The 24,906-nt window shown below is 49.8% G+C and overlaps 1 protein-coding gene across 6 annotated transcripts in view; it reads right to left on the bottom strand.

Annotated features, from left to right (window-relative positions):
* The window catches only part of FARP1 (FERM, ARH/RhoGEF and pleckstrin domain protein 1), a 288,033-nt gene that overhangs the window by 2,205 nt on the left and 260,922 nt on the right, over positions 1–24,906 (bottom strand). For all 6 annotated transcript variants that reach the window (XM_070239941.1, XM_070239944.1, XM_023621750.2 and 3 more), the window contains 10 exons: positions 23,335–23,416; positions 17,638–17,875; positions 14,195–14,325; positions 9,254–9,322; positions 8,927–9,016; positions 7,799–7,881; positions 7,605–7,717; positions 6,603–6,769; positions 1,800–1,907; positions 1,158–1,309 (listed from right to left, as the gene is read on the bottom strand). In XM_070239941.1, the coding sequence (XP_070096042.1) occupies positions 1,158–1,309; positions 1,800–1,907; positions 6,603–6,769; positions 7,605–7,717; positions 7,799–7,881; positions 8,927–9,016; positions 9,254–9,322; positions 14,195–14,325; positions 17,638–17,875; positions 23,335–23,416 (1,233 nt within the window). The remainder of the gene's footprint in view (positions 1–1,157; positions 1,310–1,799; positions 1,908–6,602; positions 6,770–7,604; positions 7,718–7,798; positions 7,882–8,926; positions 9,017–9,253; positions 9,323–14,194; positions 14,326–17,637; positions 17,876–23,334; positions 23,417–24,906) is intronic.

Raw genomic sequence — 24,906 nt, 5'->3', positions numbered from 1 at the left:
TTCATGGAGCTGATGGCATGGCTTTAGAAATTCCCTAATCACAGGTCTTTTTAGGATCTTACCCCTCAAGGCTAAACTGTCCTTGCCACAATGATGACAAGAGCCCACCTTGGATAAATGCAGCTCCCGCGTTCAGTCCCTCACTCTGAGGTTTCCAGTTCAGGGTCAGGTTTGAGAACTGCTCTCCCTGGGCTGGGTTTTCAGGCAGCAGAGCTCAGGGGCTGCTGTTTGGGGATCATATGGGAGGCTTTGACTGGGTTTTAATCTGCTGTACTGTTTGCACTGAAATAACCTTACAAGGGATTGTGCACAGGTCATAACCGGCCCGTTAGAAACTCTCATGGTTCAGTGTCGTTTGGTGGTGAGGGAAGAAGTTCCTGTCCTACCATACAGCGGGTCCAGGAGAGAAGTTTCTCCCTAAATGGTGGTGGCGACTACTGCCCTGTCTAGTCTGTGGCCTAAGGACCCCCACCCCCCAAGGTGGTGGTTCAGCAGTGACAGCTGCTTTTGTCCTGCTATAGGATGCAGTTCCCAGAAACCCAGAATTTGTACTTGAATTTTAGGAACAGACTGAAGCCACTAGTCAAACGTGATAGCCTGGCTCTTTCCATTTTCTTTATTTCTTGGCTAAATGAAGACTGCTGCTCCTGGGTCTCTTTATAACATGTAGGCAGGCTCACTAATAAGGTAACTTGAAGCAGTATTAGGGTGTTTCCCCTTTCTCGTGTGGTCTTTTGACCTGAAACAGCCTTTTTGGCCATAGCCCAATCAGGAGTATTAGGACTAAACAGCTGCTGAAGCCAGAGACAGAAACACACATCAGAGACTGACAAGTGCACAGTGTGTAGCATTAACTGACACTGTACAGGTTAAGGACTGATGCTATTACTGGAAATCCTGGTTCCACTTCTTTGAGGACAGAAGTGAACTCGCGTCAGGCAGAGGGACCACAGATCTCAGGACATAATTTTATTCTAAGCAATTGGCAGGGTTAGAATGAAAGCACATTCTGGAAGGGTGTAAACCCCCAGGCCCCCCATGGGCAGTGAGTAGCTTTTGCTGGGAGAGCCGTAGCCCCTTACTAGCTTGCGAGGAATCCTTTTCTTCAGGGGAGAGGTCCTTTTTCTGCAGGTGGCCTGTGCAGAGGGGGACATTACCTTTCAAACGTGTATTCACTTTCGGCCCTGAAGTAGTACACATGGGACTTGAAATGCAGCTTGAACACGTAGTCCTTGTGGACATCCTCAGACTCCGAGGGAATGGTGAGTGAATAGCCAAGCAGAGGCAGGCTGGCCAGGGGGTGATTGTCCTGGAAAGGGTCAACAGAAGGTGCCTTTGGAGAGGTGGCTGCAGCCTTCTTGTCCCACAGCAACTCTGGGCAAGCTGGTCTTGGCCAATGTGCTATGGTCCAGCTAGTGCATCCCGGCCAGGACATGAGCCATCAATTAGGTCACCTCCCTCCTTGTTCAACCAGCAGACAAATGGCCCTTTTCAAGGCTGGTGGATATGTCAGCAAATGGATGGCAACTTTCCCTTAAGAGTTTAGGGTCTCTGATAGACATGCCCTTCCCCAGCAGGCCTGTGGTAGGACCCCCTCCAACCCTTGGCTTCTCTCCATGCCTGGCTGGGCTGCTCAGTAGCAAAGTTCTTCATCCTTCCAGAGGAAGGCTGCCTGCCCGCCCTCCGAGAAGGGAGCGTGTTGTGTGCGGATCCCAAAGGCCCTCCCCTCCCTGGCGTGGGCACACTTAGTGCCTTATCCCAAAGGTCACAGGGCCACCTGCCCTGTGCGAGGCACTGACCTGGTGTGACTTGTAGAAGAACAGGCAGAAGTTCGTGAACACCACCCACAGCTTCTGCCACCCGTTGCTGTTTTTGAATTTCCTCAGCAGATTCCCAGACAACTGATTCTGAAAGACAAGTAGGCCTGTAAGGAGCACCAGTGGGGGTACATCCAGGTCCTGTGGAAAGGACAACCCGGTCTTCACAGTCCAGTGGGACTCCCAGTGTGGTTACTGGACGGGGCCCACAGGCAGTGGCTGTGGTTCTGAGAACAGGCCTCCTGCAACTGACTTAGGAAAGTGGTGTTTTTCCCTGGTAGGTGGAGAGACCCTTGGGAGGTGGACGGTATGAGCCTGATTGATTAATTCTTGTCATGTGTTATGGTTGAATTACGTTCCCCTGGAAGATACACTGAAGTCCGGACACCCAGATCCTCAGAATGTGCCCTTATTTGGAAATAGGGTTATCCCAGGTGTAATTAGTTAAGAGGATATAAACTAGGGTGAGGTGGGCCCTTAATCCACTAGGACTGATGTCCTTAAAGAGGCGGGACACAGAAACAGCCACAGGGAAGAGCGCCTTGTGGAGACAGAGACAGACTGGGGTGACATAGCTACAAGCGAAAGAACACCACGGATGGCCAGCAAACCACGGAAACTCAAAGAGGCAAGGAAGGATCCCCCCGTACAGGTTTCCGAGGGAGCCTGGACCTTTTGACACTTTGGTTTCCAGACTTCTGACCTCCAGAATCGTGAGACAAATATGATTAAGGCGCCCAATCGGTGGTGCTTTGCATGGCGGCTGTAGGAAAGGATCCTTCACCCTCAGCAGTAAGCCAGCGTGAGCCCCGCACCAGCAGCTCCTGACCGCCATCTAGTGGCCCTGGCCTGGGCAGGAGCGCTGGACCGCAGCAGAGTGCTTTTGGGCCCCGTCCTCTGCCAGGTGCCAGCGTGACCTCTCCCCAGGAGCTGGACAAAGCCTAAACTGGTAGAAATGGGCATTCCAGGGCATCCTGTGGTCTCCTGAGGCCTGCAGAAGCTGCTGGCACAGAGCACTGGCCTGAACTCCCAGGCAGCTGAGATGGGATGCCCAACGCAGAGGGAGGGTGCACGACCTCGCTGGCTCTCCAAAGCCCCTCACTGTCAGCTCTCAGAGGACACTGAGAAGGCTACCCACCTCCCTCATAAACTGGTAGCTCGTTACCAGGAAGACTCAAAGAGGAGATGAATGGGGGCTGGTGATGGTCGTGCAACCTTGTGAATGTAATTACTGCCACTGAATTGTTCACTTAAAAATGGTTGTGGGCAAACTTACCACAATAAAAAAAAAAGTATACCCAAGTTTGCTTCATTCTATCCTTTTGGTACTTTTGTGCTTAATCCAATAAGCATTTTTCAGTACCATGTAAGTAAAGCCCCTACGCCAGGACCTCAGATGAAAAGAGTTGAAATGTCTCTGCCCTTGAGTTGCTCATGGTCTGATAGGGAGAGAGAGATGAACATTGAGTGAAGCTGAGAGAACGCAGCAAGGGGACAGCCTATCCTTGAGGACTGGGGCTTAGGGGGACACTGCAGACAGAGTGGGAGGGGGCATCCCAGGCCGAGTGTCCCATCCCCCCACCCAGAGGCAACCATCTATCACCCTGTCTGTCTGCCACACACCCTCTGGCAGAAAGGCACAAGAAAATGGGTGCTCTGAGTTCCACGCAGGTGATGCAGCAGCCAGAGTTGGGGATTTGATGGTTTTGCAAATCCCACGTGATTACATGCCAGTCACACTGCGGAGGCAAGGAGAGGAGCACGCCTTCCTCTCCTTACACAGTCATGCATCACTTAACGATGGGGATATATTCTGAGAAATGTGTCATTTGGCGATTTCATCGTCATGCAAACATCATAGAGTACTTACACAAATCTAGATAACAGACTACTGCACACCTAGGATCTATGGTACTAATCTTATGGGACCACTGTCGTATATGTGGTCTGTCGTTGACTGAAATGTTAGGGGGCACGTGACTGTACTTCATGTTTTTATACTGAATCAAATAAGTCCCTTCAGATAGAGTCCAAAAGAGCTTTCTCTTAGATGCAATTAACTTTGGAACAAGAGCCAGTCCCACTGGGCAGTAGACACACTTTATTGATCAACCAGATTCTTGGCCAGTATTTCTTCCAAGGCAGGTTCAAGAGAATGCTCTACTCTCTGCCAGCCACCTCAGATCCTTTCTGGAACACCCAGAGTAGAGTATAAACTCTCTGGAAAAAATCGTTCTGGCCTTGCCACCCTAGTAGACTAGATGCTTCTTAATTGTAGCCACTGTTCTTTCCTTGCTCCCATTGTGCTAGTGGCCTCTGAGGTTGCCAACCCCACCCACCGAAACTCTCACTTCCCTTGGCTTCACTCTGATACACGTCAGTCTCCTCCTGGGGTCAAACAGCCCCTAAACCCTGCTCTCAAGAGCCTGAACCCTTTTGTCTATGCAGATGACCCTTACGCTGTCCCCGCCTGACCCCAGTCTTCATCTGCTGATTTTATGGGCGAGATCAACCTTGACCCAGAACCAGCTGAAGCCCGTTTCCTCGCTGCCTTTCACAGTGCTCTCTCCTCCTAGACTCCCTGATGGAAGGGGAGCCTCTTTGCTCCTCCCTCTTCCTGACTCGCAGAGGGCTCAGTCCTCGTTGTGGATTGAATTGTGTCCCCCCAAAAAGATATGTTCAAGTCCAAAGCCCCATTACCTGTGAAGGTGACCTTATTTGGAAATAGGGTCTTTGCAGATGTAATCAAGTTAAGATGAAGTCCTACAGGAGTGCGGTGGGCCCTAATCCCAATGACTAGTGTCCTTATAAGAAGAGGACCTTTTAACACAGATACACACAGGGAGACCACCAAGCGAGACAGGTGGAGACTGGAGTGATGCATCCACAAGCTGAGGACCACCAAGGATTGCTGGCAACCACCAGAAGCCAGGAGAGAGGCCTGGAAAACATCCTCCCTCAGGGCCTCCAGAAGGAGCCAACCCTGCCAACACCTTGATCTTGGACTTATGACCTCCAGCACTGTGAGAGGATAAATTTCTGTTGTTTTATCAGTTTGTGATGATGTGTTAGTGCCGCCACAGGGAACTAACAGTCCCCACCCCTGATTCTCCCTCTCACTGCCGTTACTTCCGATCTCCTGGTCCTCACCTCTGGCAAAATCAAAGATATTTGTAGTACCCATTCAAAAACGTAAAACCCCTGCTTACTTCCTGGGCTGGACCCCCCCAGGGGGTGGGCAGGATGGGGCCCGAGAGCCACAGCGTGCTGACTCGGCTCCGCACACTCACTGACCGTGTGACGGCAGCTGTGCAGGCCTGTCACCCCAAAAGAGCTGGGCCTGAGGCGGTGTCTCTGGGCCGCCCAGGGCCTGCCTTAAGTGCGTTTGCTGCATTCTTGAATGGTCTACGTGCCTCCAGGGTTAAAAAGGAGGTTTCAAGCCCACCCGGTTCCCACACCTTGACAGTCCTGACTGCACATCAGGTCAGTATAAAGGGAGGCAGACGACCTCTCTCACAGCATTGCACTTCCACCAGCTTCACTGGACTGTACTGGACAGATGAGATCTGATCAGGTATTTTTTCCCTGGTTCTTCCCTGCTCCCTCCATGCTGGAAAGATTCTCCATCCCCTGGAAGAAATCTCCAGTTGGCAAGCTTTGCAAACAGACCCAGCAGAAGGGAAAGGGGGGCGGACTGCTTAGTATAGGAGCCCAGCAGGAGGAGAGAGGCCCACCCTGTGGGGCGCAGAAGAGAGGGAAGGCAGGCCAGGCACAGCCTGGGGAGCCCCGCACCAGGGCCTGTGCCCAGGCTGCATCCCCTTGATGCTTTAAGAGCAGGCACATCTGCAGCAGAGAAACAATACAAGAAGCTCGTGGAAGCAAAGGTCACGTCCAGAGAACCAGCTCTGAGAATCCTCATGGGCTATCCATCAGGAAATGCGGCACATTCCCAACGCTGTCGGTTCAAAAGGCAAACAAACCATGGTTCTTGGCTCACAGTCCCTTATGTGACACTTTTTAGGCCAGGTGTGTTTAGGAACTCGGAACTTAACAGGTTTTACCAAGATAATCTAGGGCTTCTGCTATATGGCACCCCCGCCGCGGGGTCGGGGCAGCAGCCCAGCGTCAAACACGCCATGATCCCGTAGTGAAACAAGAACACGCAGAGGAAACTGCTAAGAGCCTCCTAGCGGTCAAGTCAGGCTCTGCTGCCAACGGAATACAAGGACAAGTTTGCGGTTCTTGAGCTTTCTAGGTTTGACAGTTTCTGAAAGGGAAGGGATTATGGACCTAGACTGGAGAATGCTTGGGGAATGGGGTTTGGAGAGTTCTGGAAGATTCACAGTCGCAATCTGGGGAGAGCCGATCATCAAAGGGAAGTCTCAGGGACGAATCCCAGAGCCCGCCTGGAGAGGCCGTGTCCCGCGGGTTCTTCCCTGAACCACACCGGACGTGGCCCGACACCAGCTTTCCGAGCACCCTGCCTCCTCGCACCCGATTTCAGGGAGGGGCTCCAGGATGCGACTGCACGGGCCGTCCCCTGGCCGCTAGTGTCACACAGCTAAATGCAGGATCAGCCTGGGCCCTCGGGCTGCCTCCGCGGGAGGAAGACAACGGTGAAGACGGCCCAGAGAACAAAAGAAAATGACCACTATATACGCGGCAGTGCGGACAGCTGAAGGCCAGGAGAGACGACAAGAGAAATGCCTGCGAGGCTGAGCGCGCATGCTCAGAAGGACAGGGTCGTCCCTGCCCCTACCCCGCCCTCTGGACTGGCGGCCGTACCTCCACGGCCACGCTGAAGTCCACCATGGAGACACTGGTGTTGCGGTGCCAGCACACGTGCACCATGGTGTTGCCACGATGGGGGGCCTGGCGCTCCAGTGAGGTGCGCGAGGCGCTGAGGTCATCCTCCGACTCCTGGTCGGCCACCGCCGTCTCATCGGGGGACTCTGCAGGATGCGGCAAAAGGCAGTGCTTCTGATCTTTGCTTGCCAGGAAAAAGACCCCTTTCCTGACCCCTCCCAGCTGCTGACTGGGAGAGAAGGTTGGGGGGCTCACAGCAGTCTGGCCTTGGGGAACCCTGTGCACACACTAGCCACCCTCTGCTTATCGGGGACCCACCAGCCCCTCTGCTTGTCAGGGCTCCATATCTGGGGGCATCCCCCTAGCCCAGAAGCCCCTCTGCCAGGAAGTGCCTAACACATCTGGGTGCTGGGCCCACGGCACTTGCCCAGACCGTGGACGGCCTTGTTTTCTCTCCTAGACGCTGACATTCTGTGTGACAAATGGCAATGTTGGCCCAGAAAAGATGACCTTCCTGCTCCCTCATGCTTTTTTTTTGAGGAAGATTAGCCCTGAGCTAACACCTGCTGCCACTCCTCCTCCTTTTTGCTGAGGAAGACTGACACTGAGCTAACATCCATGCCCATCTTCCTCTACTTTATATGTGGGATGCTGCCACAGCATGGTTTGACAAGCAGTGTGTAGGTCCGCACCTGGGATCTGAACCAGTGAACCCTGGGCCGCCAAAGCAGAACATGTGAACTCAACTGCTACACTACCGGGCCGGCCCCCTCACACTGTTTTAACAGTTTTACTTTTAGAAAAAGGAAGTTCCTTGATTTTGAGCTTTAAACCAGGGATATGAGGCTACATGGGAAAGGTGATTTTAGTTACAATAGGACACCCTCCCTCTGCAAGCCAGAGTTGGCCCCCTCTCCACGCTAATTCCTTGAGGCAACGGGCCTGGGTCTGCACCAGGAAAGCTTCCCTCTCCACACTTACTGTTGTCAGGGGGGCTGCTGGCGAGGAACTCGGGAGTGGGGCCACTGCTTTTCTCTGCCAAATCGATGGCCATCTGTATGTCCTCGACCCACTTTTCCATCTCGGACCGAGAACTGAAGAAGAGATGGATGTCAGGTTTTCAGGCAATAGCAGACAAAAGGGTAAAGAGCTGAGGGGTCAGTTTCCTGAGTTACCTGGCGGCCACGATGATGGACTGCCGCTGGCCCCGGAGGGTGAGGCAGTGGGGCACGCCCCACTCGTCTTCACTTTCCTCTATCTGTGAGACAAGTGTTCATGACATTATTGCAAAAAAGGGAGTGAGACCTTCGATGCATATTCTTTTTCTTTTTCTTTTTAAAGATTAGCACCTGAGCTAACAACTGTTGCCAATCTTCTTTTTTTTCTGCTTTTTCTTCCAAAATCCCCCCAGTACATAGTTGTATATTTTAGTTGTGGGTCCTTCTAGTTGCGGCATATGGGACGCTGCCTCAGCATGGCTTGATGAGTGGTGCCATGTCCGTGCCTGGGATCCAAACTGGTGAAACCCTGGGCCGCCGAAGCGGAGTGTGCAAACTTAACCACTCGGCCATGGGGCCAGCCCCCTTCAATGCATTTTCACACATTCACTAAACTGGCTACAGGCCAATGCTGGAGAGGTGGTGGTGAAACTCAGCAGGGCTCAGAAGAACCACAAGCTACTGTGAGGGACAAGGGCTCCAAATCAGAAAAATATCACAATTGGAAAGGCAGGAGGAAGGTCAAAACACGTTGAATTTATTGGCAAAGGCCACAAACTTCCCTCTGCAACCACTGAGGAGAGTGTGGGTATAAGCTAGGGAAATAATCCTGTGCAGACGGGCACCCTGTCTGCATCTGCCGCCCAAGGGTCTCAGAATATGGAGACTGTCCCCTGGCACATCTCTGGCGAAGGACAGGTGGCTCCCTGGTCTAGGGGTGAGTTCCGTAACTGCATGTGGGCAGGGAGGACTGTCTTTCAGGGTCCCTGAGGCCAGGCTCGGGGCAGTGAGAGGCAAATCCACACATGTGGCCTGTCAGCTTGCCTCTTCACTTGACTCTAGAAGGGACATACCTGTGCATCCCACTTGCAGGAGAAGGAGCCATGTCCCAGAGCCCCTCTAGGGGAGACCTAACAAGGCCCAGGTTTCCCATGGCAGCTGTGATGCTCTCGCTTCCTTGTCAAGCCCCTCCTTGTCCTTCCTTCTGTCACCATCACTGGCTCTTGCTCCCTTTTGCCTGGCCTGTAATCTGCAGGCAGGCCAGACGGAAAGGCCCCTGATCCCACAGCCATGGCGCATACTCACGGTCATGCCGTAGAGCGGGAGCTGCCCATGGACTTTGAACTGATTCGAAGCTGTCAGCCCCCTGCTCGTGTACAGCAAGATGTCGTTGAACTAAAGGAGCAAGGACAAGTGCCGCTGAGATGAACGGGCTCCGTTGAAACCAACAAGTGCAGAGAGTATGTTTTCAAAATCTTGCATGACAATTCATTGATCTCAACAAATCCAAGCTGAGCAGCTTTGGGCTGCTTCTCCTGCCTTCCAGATGCCCCCTCCCTGGGCAGCCGAGGCCGGGCGCTGTGACGCATGGACCATGGATCAGAGTGAAGACAGACAGCTCTCACCACTTACCAGAAAAAACATGCGCTGCTGGAGCCCCTTCCCGGAGAGCTTGCTGAGGCTTCCCAGGCGAATGAATTCCTGCGGAGAAAACAGACCCTGAGAGTTGGCTGGGAGCGTGCAAACCCGGCCCGAGGCAGAGAGTCTGGCTTCCTCGCACCAGGGTCCCTTTCAGGGTAAAGTCATAGCCATCATAGTTACTGTTTACTGAATGCTCTGCCATGCCGTCTCTAAGCTCCTCTCCTTCCCAGGGACCTTCAGAGCAGGGACCACCGTCAACTCCACTAACAGAGGCCTGATGGCGTGCCCACAGTTGCACAGCCTGCACGGTGGGGCTGGGTCACACTTCGGCCTACAATTATGCGCTTAACCCCCAGGCCTTATGGGCCTCCCGCTGCGAGCAGGAGAACCAGGAAGATGGATAAGCCATAGGCGAGTGCCGTGGGGAGAGGAATCTTCTCCATGACTTAAAGCTCTGTTTCTCAAAACGTAGGACCTGTGTTCCAGGATAAAGGAGTGACAAGCAAAGCTGTCTAAGGAGCTCTTTCTCCTGCACATAAACTTTCAGGGGCACAGACCATTCCAGGCTACGTTAAAACAACAACAAAAAATCTATCATTTAAAAAATTGTAGTAAAATACACATAAAATTTACCATCCGTGACCTTTAGTGCATTTACAACATTGTGCAACCAGAGCTACTGTGCAGGTCCAGAACCTTTGCATCACCTCCACAAGGAAACCCCGTGCGCATTAAGTAGTCACTCACCATTTCCCCTTCCCAGAGCAACCACGGGTCTGCTTTCTGTCTCTCTGAATTTACTTATTCTGGATATTTCATATAAATCAAATCACATAATATGTGGCCTTTCGTGTGTGGCTTCTTACCCTTTGCTTGTTTTCAAAGTTCATGTTGTGGTATAGAGCAGAATTTTATTCTTTTTAATGGCTTAATAATACTCCACTGTATGGATATACCACGTTTTATTTATCCATTTATTCACTGATTGACATTTGGGTTGTTTCCCCTGTGGCTACTGTGAATGGTGTTGCCATGGACATTTGTGTGCAAGTTTTGTTGAACACCTGTTTTCAACTGCTGGGTCATGTGGAAATTCTATGGTTAACTTACTGAGGAACTACCAGTCTGCTTTCCGTACTACTGCTTTTATTTTTTATGTTTTTATTTATTTTTTTTAAGATTTTATTTTTTCCTTTTTCTCCCCAAAGCCCCCCAGTACATAGTTGCATATTCTTCGTTGTGGGTCCTTCTAGTTGTGGCATGTGGGACGCTGCCTCAGCGTGGTTTGATGAGCAGTGCCACGTGTGCGCCCAGGATTCGAACCAATGAAACACTGGGCCGCCTGCAGCAGAGCGCGCGAACTTAACCACTCGGCCACAGGGCCGGCCCCATGTAGTACTGCTTTTAAAACACGGCTGCAAGTTCTGTGATATTCCTTCCATAGAGGCAGCGTCTCTGCCCCTCGCAGGGATGTGGGTGGGCTGGTGACTGATTTGACCCATAAAGTACGGGAGTGATGCTGTGTGACCTCCCAGACTAGGTCACAGCACCACACGTGGCCTCTGCTTTGTCCCTGGGAACACCTGTTCTAGGAACCCTGAGCTGCACGTAAGCAGTAAGACCACCCTGAACCCAGGCTAGCAAGGCCCCTCATGGCCTCTCTGGTGCACAGTCCCAGCTGACCCCGGCCTCCAGCCGTCCCTGCTGGGTGTCAGCCTTGGACCCTCCAGACCAGCCCATCTGGGAGCTCTGTCAATGCCAAACGGAACAGAAGCTCACCTGGCTGAGCCAAGCCCAACTCCTGACTCGCAAAACCATGACATATGCTGCATGGTTGTTTCAGCCACTGAGTATCGGGGTAGTTTATTACATAGCACCAATCCCTGGAACGCCTGCCGCAAGGTTTTTCTGTGCCCACGACAGCTCGTGAGCCAAGAACAGGGACTCAGCCAACTCATTTTGATCCCATAGACTTCTGCGTAGCCTGACTCAACTCTTTCTTTGGTCCTTTATGAAATGTGATCAAAAATGACCTGCTAGTGATTTAATAGACATATTGTGGCGATCAACAAAGCAGCACAGAATAAATGCTTGCAGGGCCACGGGATGGATGCTATCACACATCGACAATGCGATAGGAGGAAACACTATTTGGGGGCTGCTTTCATCCTTGAAGGGTGACAGAGAACGAGGAGTGGGCACCCTAACGTGCTGCTATCACTCCTGTTCCCACCTCGCACATCTGATGTGGGAACACATGCATTCTCCAACGAATCTTCGGGATGTGGGAAGGAGAAGGCAGGGTGGCACAGGCACTCATCACAAAGGAAAGACAAGGGGCTTGGTCTGTGTTTGCCTTCCAGGGCACCCACAGCAGGGAGGGGAAGGGCTATGGACGCAGATGTCAATGCCTGAGGGCTGGAGATGGAAAATGTCTCTTGCCTGGAATTTTTTTTTAACTGTGGAACAGAAAAAAGGAAAAGGCCGCTAATATCTGTAAGGTCAAGCTGCTTCCTTCTGGAATGAAATCCAAAGATGTTCAGACCCTGGAGTTTTAACCAAATGAGCCCCCTGCTCCAGTCCCTGCTTCCCTTCTGTTCTGTTTAATGAAGACACGCCACTCTAACTTGGAAGGCCAGGCCCTGAAGAACTCTCTCTGACACACAATCCCGGGATGAGAAACACCCCCCGGGGCCTGGCTCAGGCCAGAGTGTGCTGGGGCCTTTTGGCATCAGTGGAGAAGCCCGCCTTGGAGGACATGAGACCGCCTCAGGCTGACCCCAGCAGAAGGGGGAGTGGGATCATGTCTGAGAGCCATGCTAGGAATGAGCCTGCAGGAAGCTGAGGGGGCCTCTCCAAAGTTATCTGCTCATCTTTAAGTCTCAATTTTTAAAATTCCATCTGTAGACAAATCTGTCAGAGCCTTCCTGCCACCCATTAGGTTATTTGATAATTTAAAATTAATTCGTGACAACCCATCAGCCTTGGTGTCTGGAATGCCCCACCGTAGAAGGCGCCCCCTCTGAGGGCCTCTGTCCCTCCTTCCCATTGCGTTCGGGGTTGACTTGAAACAATGAATGGCTGTGAAGCAGGTTGACGAGCAGAAGAATCTGGACATGAGGCAGGCCTGCAGTGAGCCGCCTGCACCCAGTTCCGACCTCACCTTTATAAATAACACTGGCCTCCCTTTGTTTAGCACAGAGTAGGTGCCCAGCGTGTGCTTGGTGCTTATATTAGCTCTGTACCTGAGCCTGTAAGTTCCATATTATCACCCCCATTTTTCAGATGAGGAGACTGAAAAGCAAAGCGATTAGAAATTTGACCAAGATCACTTGCTCATTAGTGGGTGACACAGCCCGTATCTGGCGAAATGCTTATGATGCCCTACAATGCTGTGCTGTGTGTCACTGACAGTATAACACGTGTACACTTAGTCTGTTCAAATAAGTGAAGGGAGGGGAAGGGGAAGACAATTAATATTTATTGTGTAAGTTCTACACATGAAATCTCATTTGATCCTTATGACCTACAAGGGAGAGGATATGATCCCCATGTTACAGAAGAGAGGGAACAATCCCGTAGGTGAAACAGCCCAGCTCGGGTGGAGCTCGAATGTGAACCCAGGGCCACCTACTCCAATGCGAGGCTCTTTTCATAGCACCATGAAAACCTTTCCTCAAAATAAGAAATTCTTTACAAATGGTATGTTATTGCTATGTAGCATAATATGATAAATATTTTATAACATCTAAAGTTAAGAGAAAATTACACTGATTCCAGAGTGTAGGAATCTGTTCCCTTCAGTGTTTCCTTTACTAAGGGGTCCGTGTGGATGGTAAATGAGGTTGTTATGTGCTGAGGCCTGGCAGAATTTTCTCACCAGCAGAGCTAAAGCAAATCCCAGCTTTCATTTCCACCCAGCACTTACCATATAACTCTGCTGACAGCCTTTCACAGCTGGTTTTCCGGTCAGTTTTGTAGGTAGGCTTGCCGACAAAAATAACCCAGTACCCAGAGAGGTCCCTCATCTTCCGGAAGAGACATTGGTTTAATGTCTCCAGGGCAGCTACCTGTCAAATAAGACTAGAAGCCCCCAACATACTGGATACTTGCCTGAAGATTAAGGGAGATCAAAGAGGCTAAAATTCCCTCCTGAACTTTGAAAAGTGGAGGTTATAGGAGAAAGATCCCATATAGAGATTTGATGAGATGTAGCAACTAATACTTTTGATTCCTGGGCAATGACTGCTTCTTAGGAAGACAACTGTAAAAGGGCTGGCTACGCTGTATTTTTAAAATTCCCATTGGCCTGGAAGGAGTGTGTTTGGGTACCGAGGCCCTGCTTCACTGTGAACGACCTACCCCTCAGGGAGGGTGCTGGGCGGGTGACGGTTAATAGTGTAAATGAACTTACATCTCTTCCAGAATCGTGTTCTGGCTAAAATGTTATTTTAATTCCTAATTAAAATTGCATCTTTAAAAAATATCTTTCATGCTTACAGAATTTACAGCATGCTTTCAACGCACTAACTTTTTCTCTGGCTTTATATCACCATTTTACCCAATTCTGTAAAAAATATTTTTTTCTTTATCTTCCATTTTCACGTACCTACATTTTAAAAAATAAAATAAGCTATCTCAAACCCTCTCAGAATATGGTAGGGAAAAAGTAAATAAGCAAATCAACCAATAAGGAGAAAAAGCAAAATATGAGGTCACAGGATTGCTTTCTCTCCTTCTAACACAAAGTTTTGGAATGAAACTGTAAAGTTCAAGGTGTCTTCCTAACTGTCCCCAGGCGGAAGGAAGCCACTTCAGAAGGAGGATATTTTAACTTGGAAGTGTCCACATTCAAAAGGTTCAAATTTAAGTCGCTTAAATGTGGCCTTTCTGGCTTTACCTCCGACACCCACAGAGAGCCCCGCTGCTTACCCTTCCTGGAATCACAAGATTGTCGATGCCAATCAAATCTTTCTTGAGTTCATGCAGCTTCTGGAAATTCTCCATCTTGATCATCGTACCATGAAGCTGTGCCACCATTTCCGTAATCTCTGCCAGAGCAGCTAATGAAGGAAACACACACAAACTCTGCAGCATTAACGGCAGACAGGGGTCTTTTTTCCCAGTGTCTTTAAGCTCAGCTCTCCAGGGTAATATCCTCCAGCACCGCTCTAGGTTAGCAGCCAGCCTTCCAGGGAAAACACCGCTAGTTCTCAGTAATAAAAATCAAGTGATTTGCTATATGTATTTGTCTGCTTTACTTTAGTTTCCCAAAAGCATCTTGAAAATGTAAATGCCCCCTTCATAGCTACGAGGTATACAGCTGTCCTTCAACTAGAATCACTTGTTGCCATAGAGGGACAAGAAGCAGGGGACTCAGAGTGCCTGGAATTTGTCCCCAGGGCAAAGATTTTGCTACCCTTCCCCTGTTACCTAAGAACCCAGAGCACAGTGAGCAGATTGGCCACAGAACAATCTGGGGCAAAGGAGGGATCTTTCTGGAAGAGGATCTAATGGACAGTGTGATATTTTGGGGTAACTAGCATTCCAGTGTACTTCGGTTCTTCCTTCTGTGGAAATTTCAGTGTTTACCAAGATGGTTGCAAAGAATAACTGCAGAACTAATCTTCATTTTCCAACATGGGCACAGCTGCCCTAGACTGGTCGGCATCTAATATTTAAAGGAGCCAGTGCCCAGTTAGTACATGTTGGGTGGCATGCACATCCACAGCAGGTGAGCATTGAGGTATTTCTATCAAGAAAGCAGGAGATACTTGTCAACTGAACTTCAGTCTTCAGAACACTAAAAACCCCCTTCCCCCAGCACTTCCGCCTGGGGAGGGAAGCATTTTCTTTCCTTGCTTTCTCCCCGGGAGTGCAAATTAAATGCTTCCTGGTTTATCACAGAATGCTTCTTGTCTCAGCCACAGGGACAAACCCAGGGCTTGCCCAATCTTCAGACACTGCCAGTCGATTTAGTCCAATCAACAATTACTGGGCACCAAATGCTTAGTGGGGTGGGAATGAGGTGGCTCTAAGAGAAGAAAGATGGCGGCCTGGTCCCTGTGTGCTCCTGGGGCAGGCATCCTGGAATGGGTCTTGGCACTCTGCATCCCTCACATTCAGGAAATATATGTTCAGAGATACCTTGATTTTCCCAGCCTTTTGACAATGCTGCCACCATACGTTTTAAGCTAAGTAACAGATACTTTTGCCATTTAATTGTCAAGGAGAGACTTTTCTCATTGGGGACTGCTTAAAAAAATCATAAGATGCAAACTGGGCAAGTTGGCATGCAAAACCAAAGATGTCCCTTCCCCCCGCCGGGTAATAGACCTGCACAGCTGTGAGTCCTGCGAGCTGGGAAGGGTGTTGGCAATGCCAACACGACAGGACCAGGTAGGTGGGCGGGTCACCCAACCTCAAGGGTCAGGTACAAGCTGAGGCCTAAGGGAGGGGGAGCATTGTGCCAGGAAAGGCCAAGGAGGTGGTGGCGATGATTCCAAGCAGGAGGAATAGACTATACCGAGGCGGGAGGCAGGAGGCAGCATGGTTTGTTTGAAAGACTGACGGTCTAAGGCAAACCAAAACCACGCCAGGAGCCATCTCTGTTCCCCTTCCGTAAACTGCCAACATCTCAATGACTTCCAAATCTTCTCCTGGGTTGTCTTTCTAAAAACGAATTTGTTTTCTATATACTCTAGATACCAACCAAGTGATTTCTCTAGAACAAGCCCCACGTCACCATTCCCCTCCTTAAAACCCTTCCTGTCTGCCCTTTGCTCTCTGATTGAGGTCTCGAGCATTTATGAGACCCCATGGGATCTGGTCCCTGCTTACTGTTCCAGCCTCATTTTTGCTGCTGTCTCTGCATCTCACACTACAGCCACACAGAACCTCTACTTTCTGGAATGTTCTATAGTCTCTGTCTCCTTTGGACTTCTTTATGTGCTATTCCCAATTCTATCCTCCACACCTTCCCCTCGTCCAGGAACTCCCATTTACACTTCAGCTCTAAACTTCGATATCCTCCCCCTCGGAAAGCCTCTCCCGAGTCCTGAAGGCTGGGTGGGAAGCCTGCACTCCTGCTGCACCGGGCACGTCCTTCTCACAGGTCACTCGCTGCCCAGGTGCCCCGATTTGGGCCCACTAGTGGGTTCTACGAGGAGGGGCCACCTTGTTCCATTCTCTCTTGTATATCTAGTCTGTAGCAGGTGCTCAGTGCGTATCTGTAGCATGAGAGACTAGTTAGGGGCCAGATCCTGAAGGGTTTAGACTTGAGCCTGAGGGAATCAGGTGTCACCCAGGTTTTAAGTAAAGCAGTAAGAAATGCATTTAGAAAAAGAGAACACAGGTGGCCTAAGAGATGGGAGGTGTTTACAATACTTTAAGCAAGAGATATGGGCCTTGACATACCAACAGGTGTGCAAATTCATGTAACCTGTCAAGAGCCACCTGCGGAGGCCCCCGTGTACAGACTGGCTGGAGAACGTAGAGGACACAGGCCCTCAAGGAGCTTGCAGTCCAGGCCAGAGAGTGCAGACGTTAACAGACTGCATATAACACGAGACAGGTGACTTAGGTTCAAAAAGATAGTGCATGGCAGAGTGGGAAAGCATGGTCTGGAATACCAGCTCCGACCTTTTGCTGGTCGGAGGGACACAAGTCCCTACTCCCTCAGAGCCTCAGTTTCCTTATCTGTAAGATGGGATAACACTATCTCCTAGGGTCGTTCAATGAGTAAAGGCGTTAACATAATAAGATACCTGGCACAGTAACTGTCCCAGGTGCTAAGCGAGTGGCAGTTGGTAATCTCATCATGAGACAGTAGAGTAGGACCGTCAAGAACATAGGTTCTGGGCTTAGGGTCCAAGTCATTTACCTCTCTGGTCTCAGTAGCCCCCATAAGTAAAATGACCTCACCACTGCCTGGTAGGCTTGTTGTGAAGATTAAGAGCTAATACAGGTGAAGTGCTTATTGTGGTGAAGGGTACATTACAACTGCCCAGCGGCAATCAGCAGAGCATTTATTACAAGCTATTTTCTGTGGCCGGTCCAAGGAGGGAGTGATGAGTTTCAACCCTGTAGGCATAGGAAAGCTTCCTGGAGGGGGCTGACTCTAAGTGGGGTTTCTTGAGGGTTCTTTGCACCAAACCACCCAGGAGCAGAGGAGAAATGCATGCAGAAGAGGAAGGAAAGAGAGGTCATCACGATCATTATCACCTTCTTTATGGCAAGATCAAGAGGTGACAAAATATTCCATCAGGTACTGAAAAGCATGGCTGCCTGTGTGATATGAAAACCCAGGTAACAGGCTCACAGAGCTCTCCCCTAGAGCCGCCTCCCCGCGGGGCTGGGTCTGGTGGTGCGCTCACCGCGGCAGTCCCTGAAGTCCATGTGGCTGGGCGGGTGGTGCTTGCACAGGCGCTCCAGGACCTGCTTGTAGTGCATGAGCCGGTGCAGCGGGCGCAGGAGGAAGGTGTTGAGCGGCAGGTAGCACACCTTCTGCAGCTCAAAGTCCCTGCACAAGTTCTCCAGCCGCCGCGAGCTCCTGATGCCGGTCTCCAGGGCCTCCAGCGCCTCGCCGTGCTTCCACAGGTGGGCAGCCAGTTGCTGGAGGTGGGGAGAAAGACAAGTGGGGTGGGGGAACCTGCTCAGCTGAACTGAACGCTCACACGTTCCACCCAGGCTGATTTTTGGAAATGAAGATCACCTTCGCTGCCATTATTTCATCACATTTATTTAAGTTCATATTTCACTATTTAAATTAAATTCTCAGGATAAAATAAAAACCCCTAGTAAGCATTGAACAGTTTAAAATGTGTAGGGATTATAAAATATGAGATGTATATATAATATTAGAGGTGTAAATGTTGTTAAAAACAAGACTGGCCAAACTGAGGGGAAATAAATGAACAGGAGCTCCTCTGGGGGCCTGTGGTTTTCTTCTAAATGTCGAAAGATGACAAATAGACCAGGGCCACTCAATAAATGCTATGTGGTTAAAAATAGATATTTCTGTTTGACTCCCCTCATGCATTCATACGGTAACTATCTGCCATGGGCCACCCACTCTGCTAGATTTGGGGGAGCTGGAGGAGAATTAGACATGGTTCCTACTTTACTGGCGTCTGATAAAGATCCTTTGCTTAATCAAACTTTTGTCAGGCTCCTGAACCTTTTCCCAGGCCCTTCTGTGTGCTTTACCTCCTTGTAAAATCCAGTATTAGCAAGAATCCTGCTAAATCTGTTTAAACAGAAGCCCCTACCCTGGATCCGGGCACCCTTCACACTGGGTCCCTCATCTCTCGCCATCCCCCATGAGGGCTGATCACACCGGCCCGCCTTCAGCAAAGAATCCTGTTAGCTTGGTTCTGCCAGAACCCCCCTCCCCTCTGACGTTCCCTCTTAGTAATTTTCCACCCTCCGACCCCCGCCCTGTTCCTTGCCTATAAATTCCCACTTGCCCAGGCTGTATTCAGAGTCGAGTCTAATCTGACTCTCCCTCTGTAAAATCCCATCGCAGTGGTCCCCACACTAGCACGTGGGCCTGAATGAAGTCGCCTTCATCTTTAACAAGTGCCATCGAATATTTTTTTCCTTTAACAGGCCATAGTGGAAACAGGTGCAGGGTAAGAAGTCTGATGATAGAGCATTAAAGGGAGAGTTAACTCCTCATGGCAGGTGGGGAAGAATTGCAAGGGAAAGATGTTTCCTGACAGATGGGGGTAGTGGGGGGAATGAGGACACCCCAGACCAGAGAACGGCAGGCGTCGTCCTCATGCCTCGCTCCCCAGGACTGGGCCCACTGTCTGTGCCCTGCTGACTCCCTCACCTAGACGCCCAGTCCCGACATCTCCGCTCCTTAAAGAGCTTGCAACGCAACGGCCAGCACCTCGCCTGGAGCCGCCCCACCATTCTCTGACCTCAGGATCGGTGCCACCACCAGCCAGTTACTCAGGACAGAAAAACCTGGAGAACATTCCAGATTCCCTCGTTTTGAATCCTTCACCAAGTCCTACCAATTCTACCTCCTAAGAATGTCAAACCTGTTCCCGTCTTCATCCCCACGGTCACTGCCCTCCTTTCGGCCTTGTGCCATCCACCACTGTAACGGTGTCTCCATGGGGTCTCGGCTTCCACTCCTCACCCCTCCACTTTATCACGCATCGGCCACCAAAACAAACTTCCTACAATGCCGCTGAGCACACTGCCCTCTTGCTTGGAATACAACAAGAGCTCCTACCATCTCAGGACTACCTCCAGTGTCTTTGGCAAGACACATAGGGCCCTTTGGATGTAATCCCTCCTACCCCTCCATTGTGGCCTCTTGCTACTCACCCAGGGCCACCCATTGAGCAACTGTACTTGAAGGTGCCAGGCTCTTGCACCCAGAGCCTCTGCACGGGATGCTCCCCAGCCTAGGACTCTCGCCCAGCCTCAGTCCACCTCCCCTGTTAGGGACTCCTCTATCCTCCTGTACTTAGGCTGAATTTGTCCATCTTAGCCCTTATCGCATGGCTTCCCCTGCTGGCTTTATTGGCTTTTTAAAAAATAGATAGATTCATAGGAAGCTACAAAGAAATGTACAGGGAGGTCCTATGCGCCCTTCACCCAGCCTGCCCTAATGCTAACATCTTGCATAACTATAAATATAGCACAATATCAATGCCAGGGAACTGACATTGGTACAATCCGCATGGTTTATTCAGTTTCCACCAGTTACACATGCCCGTGTGTGTGTGGCAAGTACCTGTGTATATGTGCGTGTGTGTGTGTGTGTGTGTAGCTCTAGGCAATGTTACCACACGTGCAGTCCCCTATTTGATTTTGAGAGAGACTGCCATGTCACTATATCCTCAGGGCCTGATATACACAGTAGGTGCTCAATAAATGTCTGTTGCCTGCATGCGTTAGTGAGCAAACGAACCAATGCATGCACCCAGCTGAGGCAGGAGCATTGTGAGGACCTGAGCACCTGGGGAGGTGAGTTCATGGTGGCTGGAGTGCAGAGCAGAATGTGAAGAGAAGGAGCCTGGAGCGATCGTCTGGGCTAGAGTGTGAAGGCTTTCTTCACCAGGCTTAGAGTTTGGACTATATTCTCCGGACCACAGAGGGACCGGGGGGTCTTGAGCCTAGGTAGTCTGGTGGATGAGAAGACAGCTTGATGGGAGGCCTGGAGACTCATCAGGAAGCTGGTCGAGTCATCCAGCAGAGAGAAAGCTGAGAGCCAGACGGAGCAATGTGGTCAGAGTTTAAGAAGGAGAGGGGGTGGACGGGGAGGTTTGGAGAGACAGCCGGCTCAGCGGGAAAGGTCCCAGCCTGGATGGCAGGTGAAGGGTTAAGATGAAAGGCCGGGGTGTCCTTTTCCATGGCCTTTGTGCATCTGGGCAGATGCTTCCAGTTGGGAGTTCACAGCATGGGCTAGAGATCACGACTTGGGTATTTCTGACTTTCAGGAGGGGACTGGAGGCCCGGCCCAGCTCCCTTGGTCAGGAGTGGAGGGTCTGGGAGCAGCCAGTCCAGCTGAAGCTAATGACAGCATCCCTGCTGAGCCCCGCTAAGTCCCTGCAAATGCAGGTAAATGCACAGGTGCGTGTTGGGGTTGGGGGGGAGGCAGGAAAGACGCTGCAAGCTGCATATCACCCCAAGCATTTTGGGCAAAAGTGCTAACCTGGACTTCTACATCTCCAGAGCCTTCTGAAGCTCCCCTCCACACTTCATAAAAATTCTTTAAAACCAACGATAACAGCCACAATAGAAAAACCACCTAAACAATTTCTTTAAAAGGCTGCCAGTAGCTCTCTGAGCCTCTGCATCTATTTTTATTTTGCTTGCACAGAGCTCCACGCTATAAACGCTCGTGGCATCAGCATAATAACTAAAATGCCAGCACAGCCAAAGAAGCTGACTAAATGCAAAAATGCCAACTCACTAGACCGAGGAGAAAGAATGGCCGTGAGCAGAAATCTTAGGTGCTAGGTAATCGGAGAGGAAGGCGGACGTGTAGTGAACGCCAGCTCTCTGTGGGAGAGCCACAAAGGAAAGCTGGTAACAGGAGAGCTCTAGGGGGCGGGGAATGAGCTGGCAGGTCTCTGCTGCTGTCCCCAGAGTCCAAGCCTCCTTGGAGGCAGGAAGCACAGATGGGAGCCGGCACCGCCCTGCAGACGAAACGAGCGCTGTGAGAAAAGGTAAAAAACCAAACCGACTGAGAAAAAGTCCAGAACATGGGAAAAAAGGCTTGCTCTGAGGAAAAAGATTGGGAAGGACAACAGTAACAAAAACATGTTCTAGAAGAGAGAAGAAAGGATATTTTTAACGAGTGAAAGAAGCCAGTCTGAAAATGCTACGCGCTGTGTGATTCCAACTATATGACATTCTGGAAAAGACAAAACTATGGAGACAGTAAAAGATTAGTGGTTGCCAGGGGCTGGGGGCAGGAGAGGCATGACCAGGCAGAGCACGCAGGATTTTCAGGGCAGTGAGGATAACCTCGAGGATACTGTCATGGTGGGTACATGAGAGCATGCACTTGGTAAAACTGACAGAAAGGAGGACACAAAGAGTAAGTCCTAATGTAAACTATGGATTTAATTAATAACAATGTATCAGTATTGGTTGCTCAGTTGTAACACATGTACCGCACCAATGTTAACGTTAATAGGGGAAAGCGGGGGTGGGGGTGGGGTGGGTGTGTGTGAGAACATGGGAACTCTCTGTGTAGATTTCTGCTCACTTTTTCTGTAAACTTAAACTTGCTCTAACAAAATAAAATATATTAATTAAAACAAACACCATGGAAAGTGAAAAGATGTCTGTTGTGTCACATTTGAGTTTTGTGCGTCAACCTTACTTATCGCATTAAAAAAATACCAGAGTTCTGGAACATCTTAGATAATTCTTGCTTTTCTTTTTTTTGCACAGAATTCTGCAACCCAGTGGCTTCCACAGCCTCTCTGATATTGCCCAAAGATGGGGGTGCTGCTTTTTGAACACTGTGAAAAAGTGAGCAACAGCTCGGGGTCTGTTAAATAACATCTTGATCTTTGTTCAGAGAAACAGGAAGTCTCATGAGTAGCTTCAGATGCTATCTTTTCCATGCACCCTCCTCCCATTGTCCGTCCTCATGAGATATCTAATTCTAAGGGGAAAAAATTAAACACTAAACAACTTAGCAAGATTCTTGGGAATTAATTCAAATCCCTACACTAACTTTGACTCTGTGCGCGCCTCATGTGTAGTAGGTGTTCTGGATGGGCCGATGGACAGAGGGATGGCTGGACGGACCGAAACGGTGGCAAGACAAACAACTGGCTTTCTTTAGGAGGTTATTAGCTCTTAGTTGTTAGTTAAGGTTATTAGATAGGCTCCGTGCAGTCGAGATACAGGAAGATTGCTTTACCATGCAAATACGGACGTATTTGTATTCAGAAGATAAATTGTGTGAATTAAAACATTCTATATTAAAGGAATTATTAATGGATTAAAATGAAAATGCAAAAACAAAAATTTCAGATGCAAGAGAGGGGCAGATTTCAAAAATGGGAATATTGGTTTCAAATGTACTGACTCTTTGGGTATATTTTCACTCTTTTGTGTCGTTGTAGATATTGCTGGATGGTTAGAAATATATCTGCCCTGTACGCTGTCTTAAAGTCATCGAATTGACTGGAATTCCTAAATACATCTGAATCCAAAAAAATCCATTTTTGTCACGCTTACAAGAAACCAAAATAACTGACTAAACGTGAAATATTTATTCAACCAAACAATGTTTGTCTACAAAATTTTTAAAGCAAGTTTTGAATGACTTATTCACACAAAATACCTATGTTTTGGTTACAACACAGAGCTTTTGAGGAGAAAAAAATCCTAAGAGTGCTTCCCCCAAGGTGACTGGATTGTCCGTTATGTTCCAAATAAAATTACCTTGGAAGGACGGGACGGTTTACCCCGAGCAGACTGTCGGACCAGGCCACGGGGTCCCGGACAGGGAGTGCGGCCAAGGCCTCCAGCAGCCCCAGTGCTGTTTCCCCAGGGAACTCGCTCGGCCGAGTCCCGAGGCAGCTCACCTTCATGCCCTGAATGTTCTTCAGCATGACATCTCCGATTCTTTGGTGATCTCCTCTGATGTGGGCATTAGAGCGGCCTTCCCTGAGAGCAAAGGATTGGAAACCAAAGCATTAGCCGTGAAAACGTTCCGGAAAACGTCCTGGCCCAGATCACACAATATCAACCTTACGTCTTCCTTTCCAATCGCCTCTTTGTACCTCTCCCTTCTCTGGGTGTCACGGAATGTTGGCCCTGGAAGAAGACTTTGAAATCACCCCAGTCATTCTGCAGACAAAGAATTCCGCCTGTGTTTTGAAAGAGGCCATTTTCTGATGATTTTCATTCGGTCTCCTTTTACTTTTTTTCCACCCACACTTGGGTGATCTTGGCGTGGTTAGAACAGCGTGGAGATCACTTGCAGTAACTAGCTCATGAAATGGATTCTATCCCGCGGATTGAGACTAATAGGCACTTGTAAAAAGCAAGACAGCCTCCAGATCGAGGTTTCTGTTCCCAAGAGCCCTTAGCCTGAAGCAGACAAAGAGTTGTGTGAAAAGCCCTCAGGAAGTGAAAAATACAATTGAGAAAGTGCAGGAGGCTCATGCATGGAGGAGAGAATGGGGGAAATTAACCCAGAAGAGGGCAGGATGGGTGTCCCAGGTACAGAGGGGGGAAGGGAGGGGCCAGGGCCCCCCCCACCAACATGCTGGGTGACAGATGACAAAGATGTGGGCATTTTCAGTGGAGAATTTGGGTATATATTCAGTGCTTTAGCCGATGTTGATAATCCAGGGGCTTAAACAGCAGAGAGAAAAATAATAATGGTAGCTCGTACTCACTGAGTACTGTCCACCGTGCTGAGCACCCTATAGGCGCTGACCCATCTAATCCTCATGGCAGCCTTATGAGGCAGGTACCACTATCACCTCCATTAAACAGCTAAAGAAAGTGAGGCACAAAGAAACTACACAACTTGTCTAACGTCAGTTACCATGAGATTGGGAGCTTCTACGTGAGCCCAGGAGTCTGGTCTACACTCCTAAAGACAATGCCAGTGCATATCTGTGAATTTACCCATTGATGAGAAAAGGATTTCCCAGAGACAATCAAAACACGATTTTCAATGACAAACCTGGCTAATATCTTCAAACCAACTGTTCCGGATAGCTAGAAGCCAACTTAAATGAAACGGATGAATTAAAAATGTAAAAATCTGGGCATGAGGCTTCCAGTCGGAAGTGAGAGGTGTTCGGAATGGAATAAACACCTGCACCCCGAGTCAGGAGGGGTTGTGATTTACACCCCACAGACTCCATCACTAATGCGCCTCCAGCAAGGACAGAAACGACTGCCACCTCAGCAGAAGCGGCACTGAGCATTCAGAGCCTTCCAGAACTGCTGACTCAGTCTCTGACTCGTCAAGGATCTTGAGATGGGGAGAGGAGGGCAGGGAACAAGGCACACAATCAGCGAAGCAAACCCAGGGGGTAGAAAAGCCAGGGCAGGTAGAAACAGGGGCTGGTTGCTCACTTGTGCTCCTGGCTTCCCACCCACAGTGAGCAGTGAACGACCCGCTTTATTGCACTGGTCCT

This window comes from Equus caballus, chromosome 17 (assembly GCF_041296265.1).
Source record: "Equus caballus isolate H_3958 breed thoroughbred chromosome 17, TB-T2T, whole genome shotgun sequence".
Classification (NCBI taxonomy): domain Eukaryota; kingdom Metazoa; phylum Chordata; class Mammalia; order Perissodactyla; family Equidae; genus Equus; species Equus caballus.
Note: the sequence above shows the minus strand (reverse complement) of the source record. Positions and strands in the feature narration are given on the sequence as shown.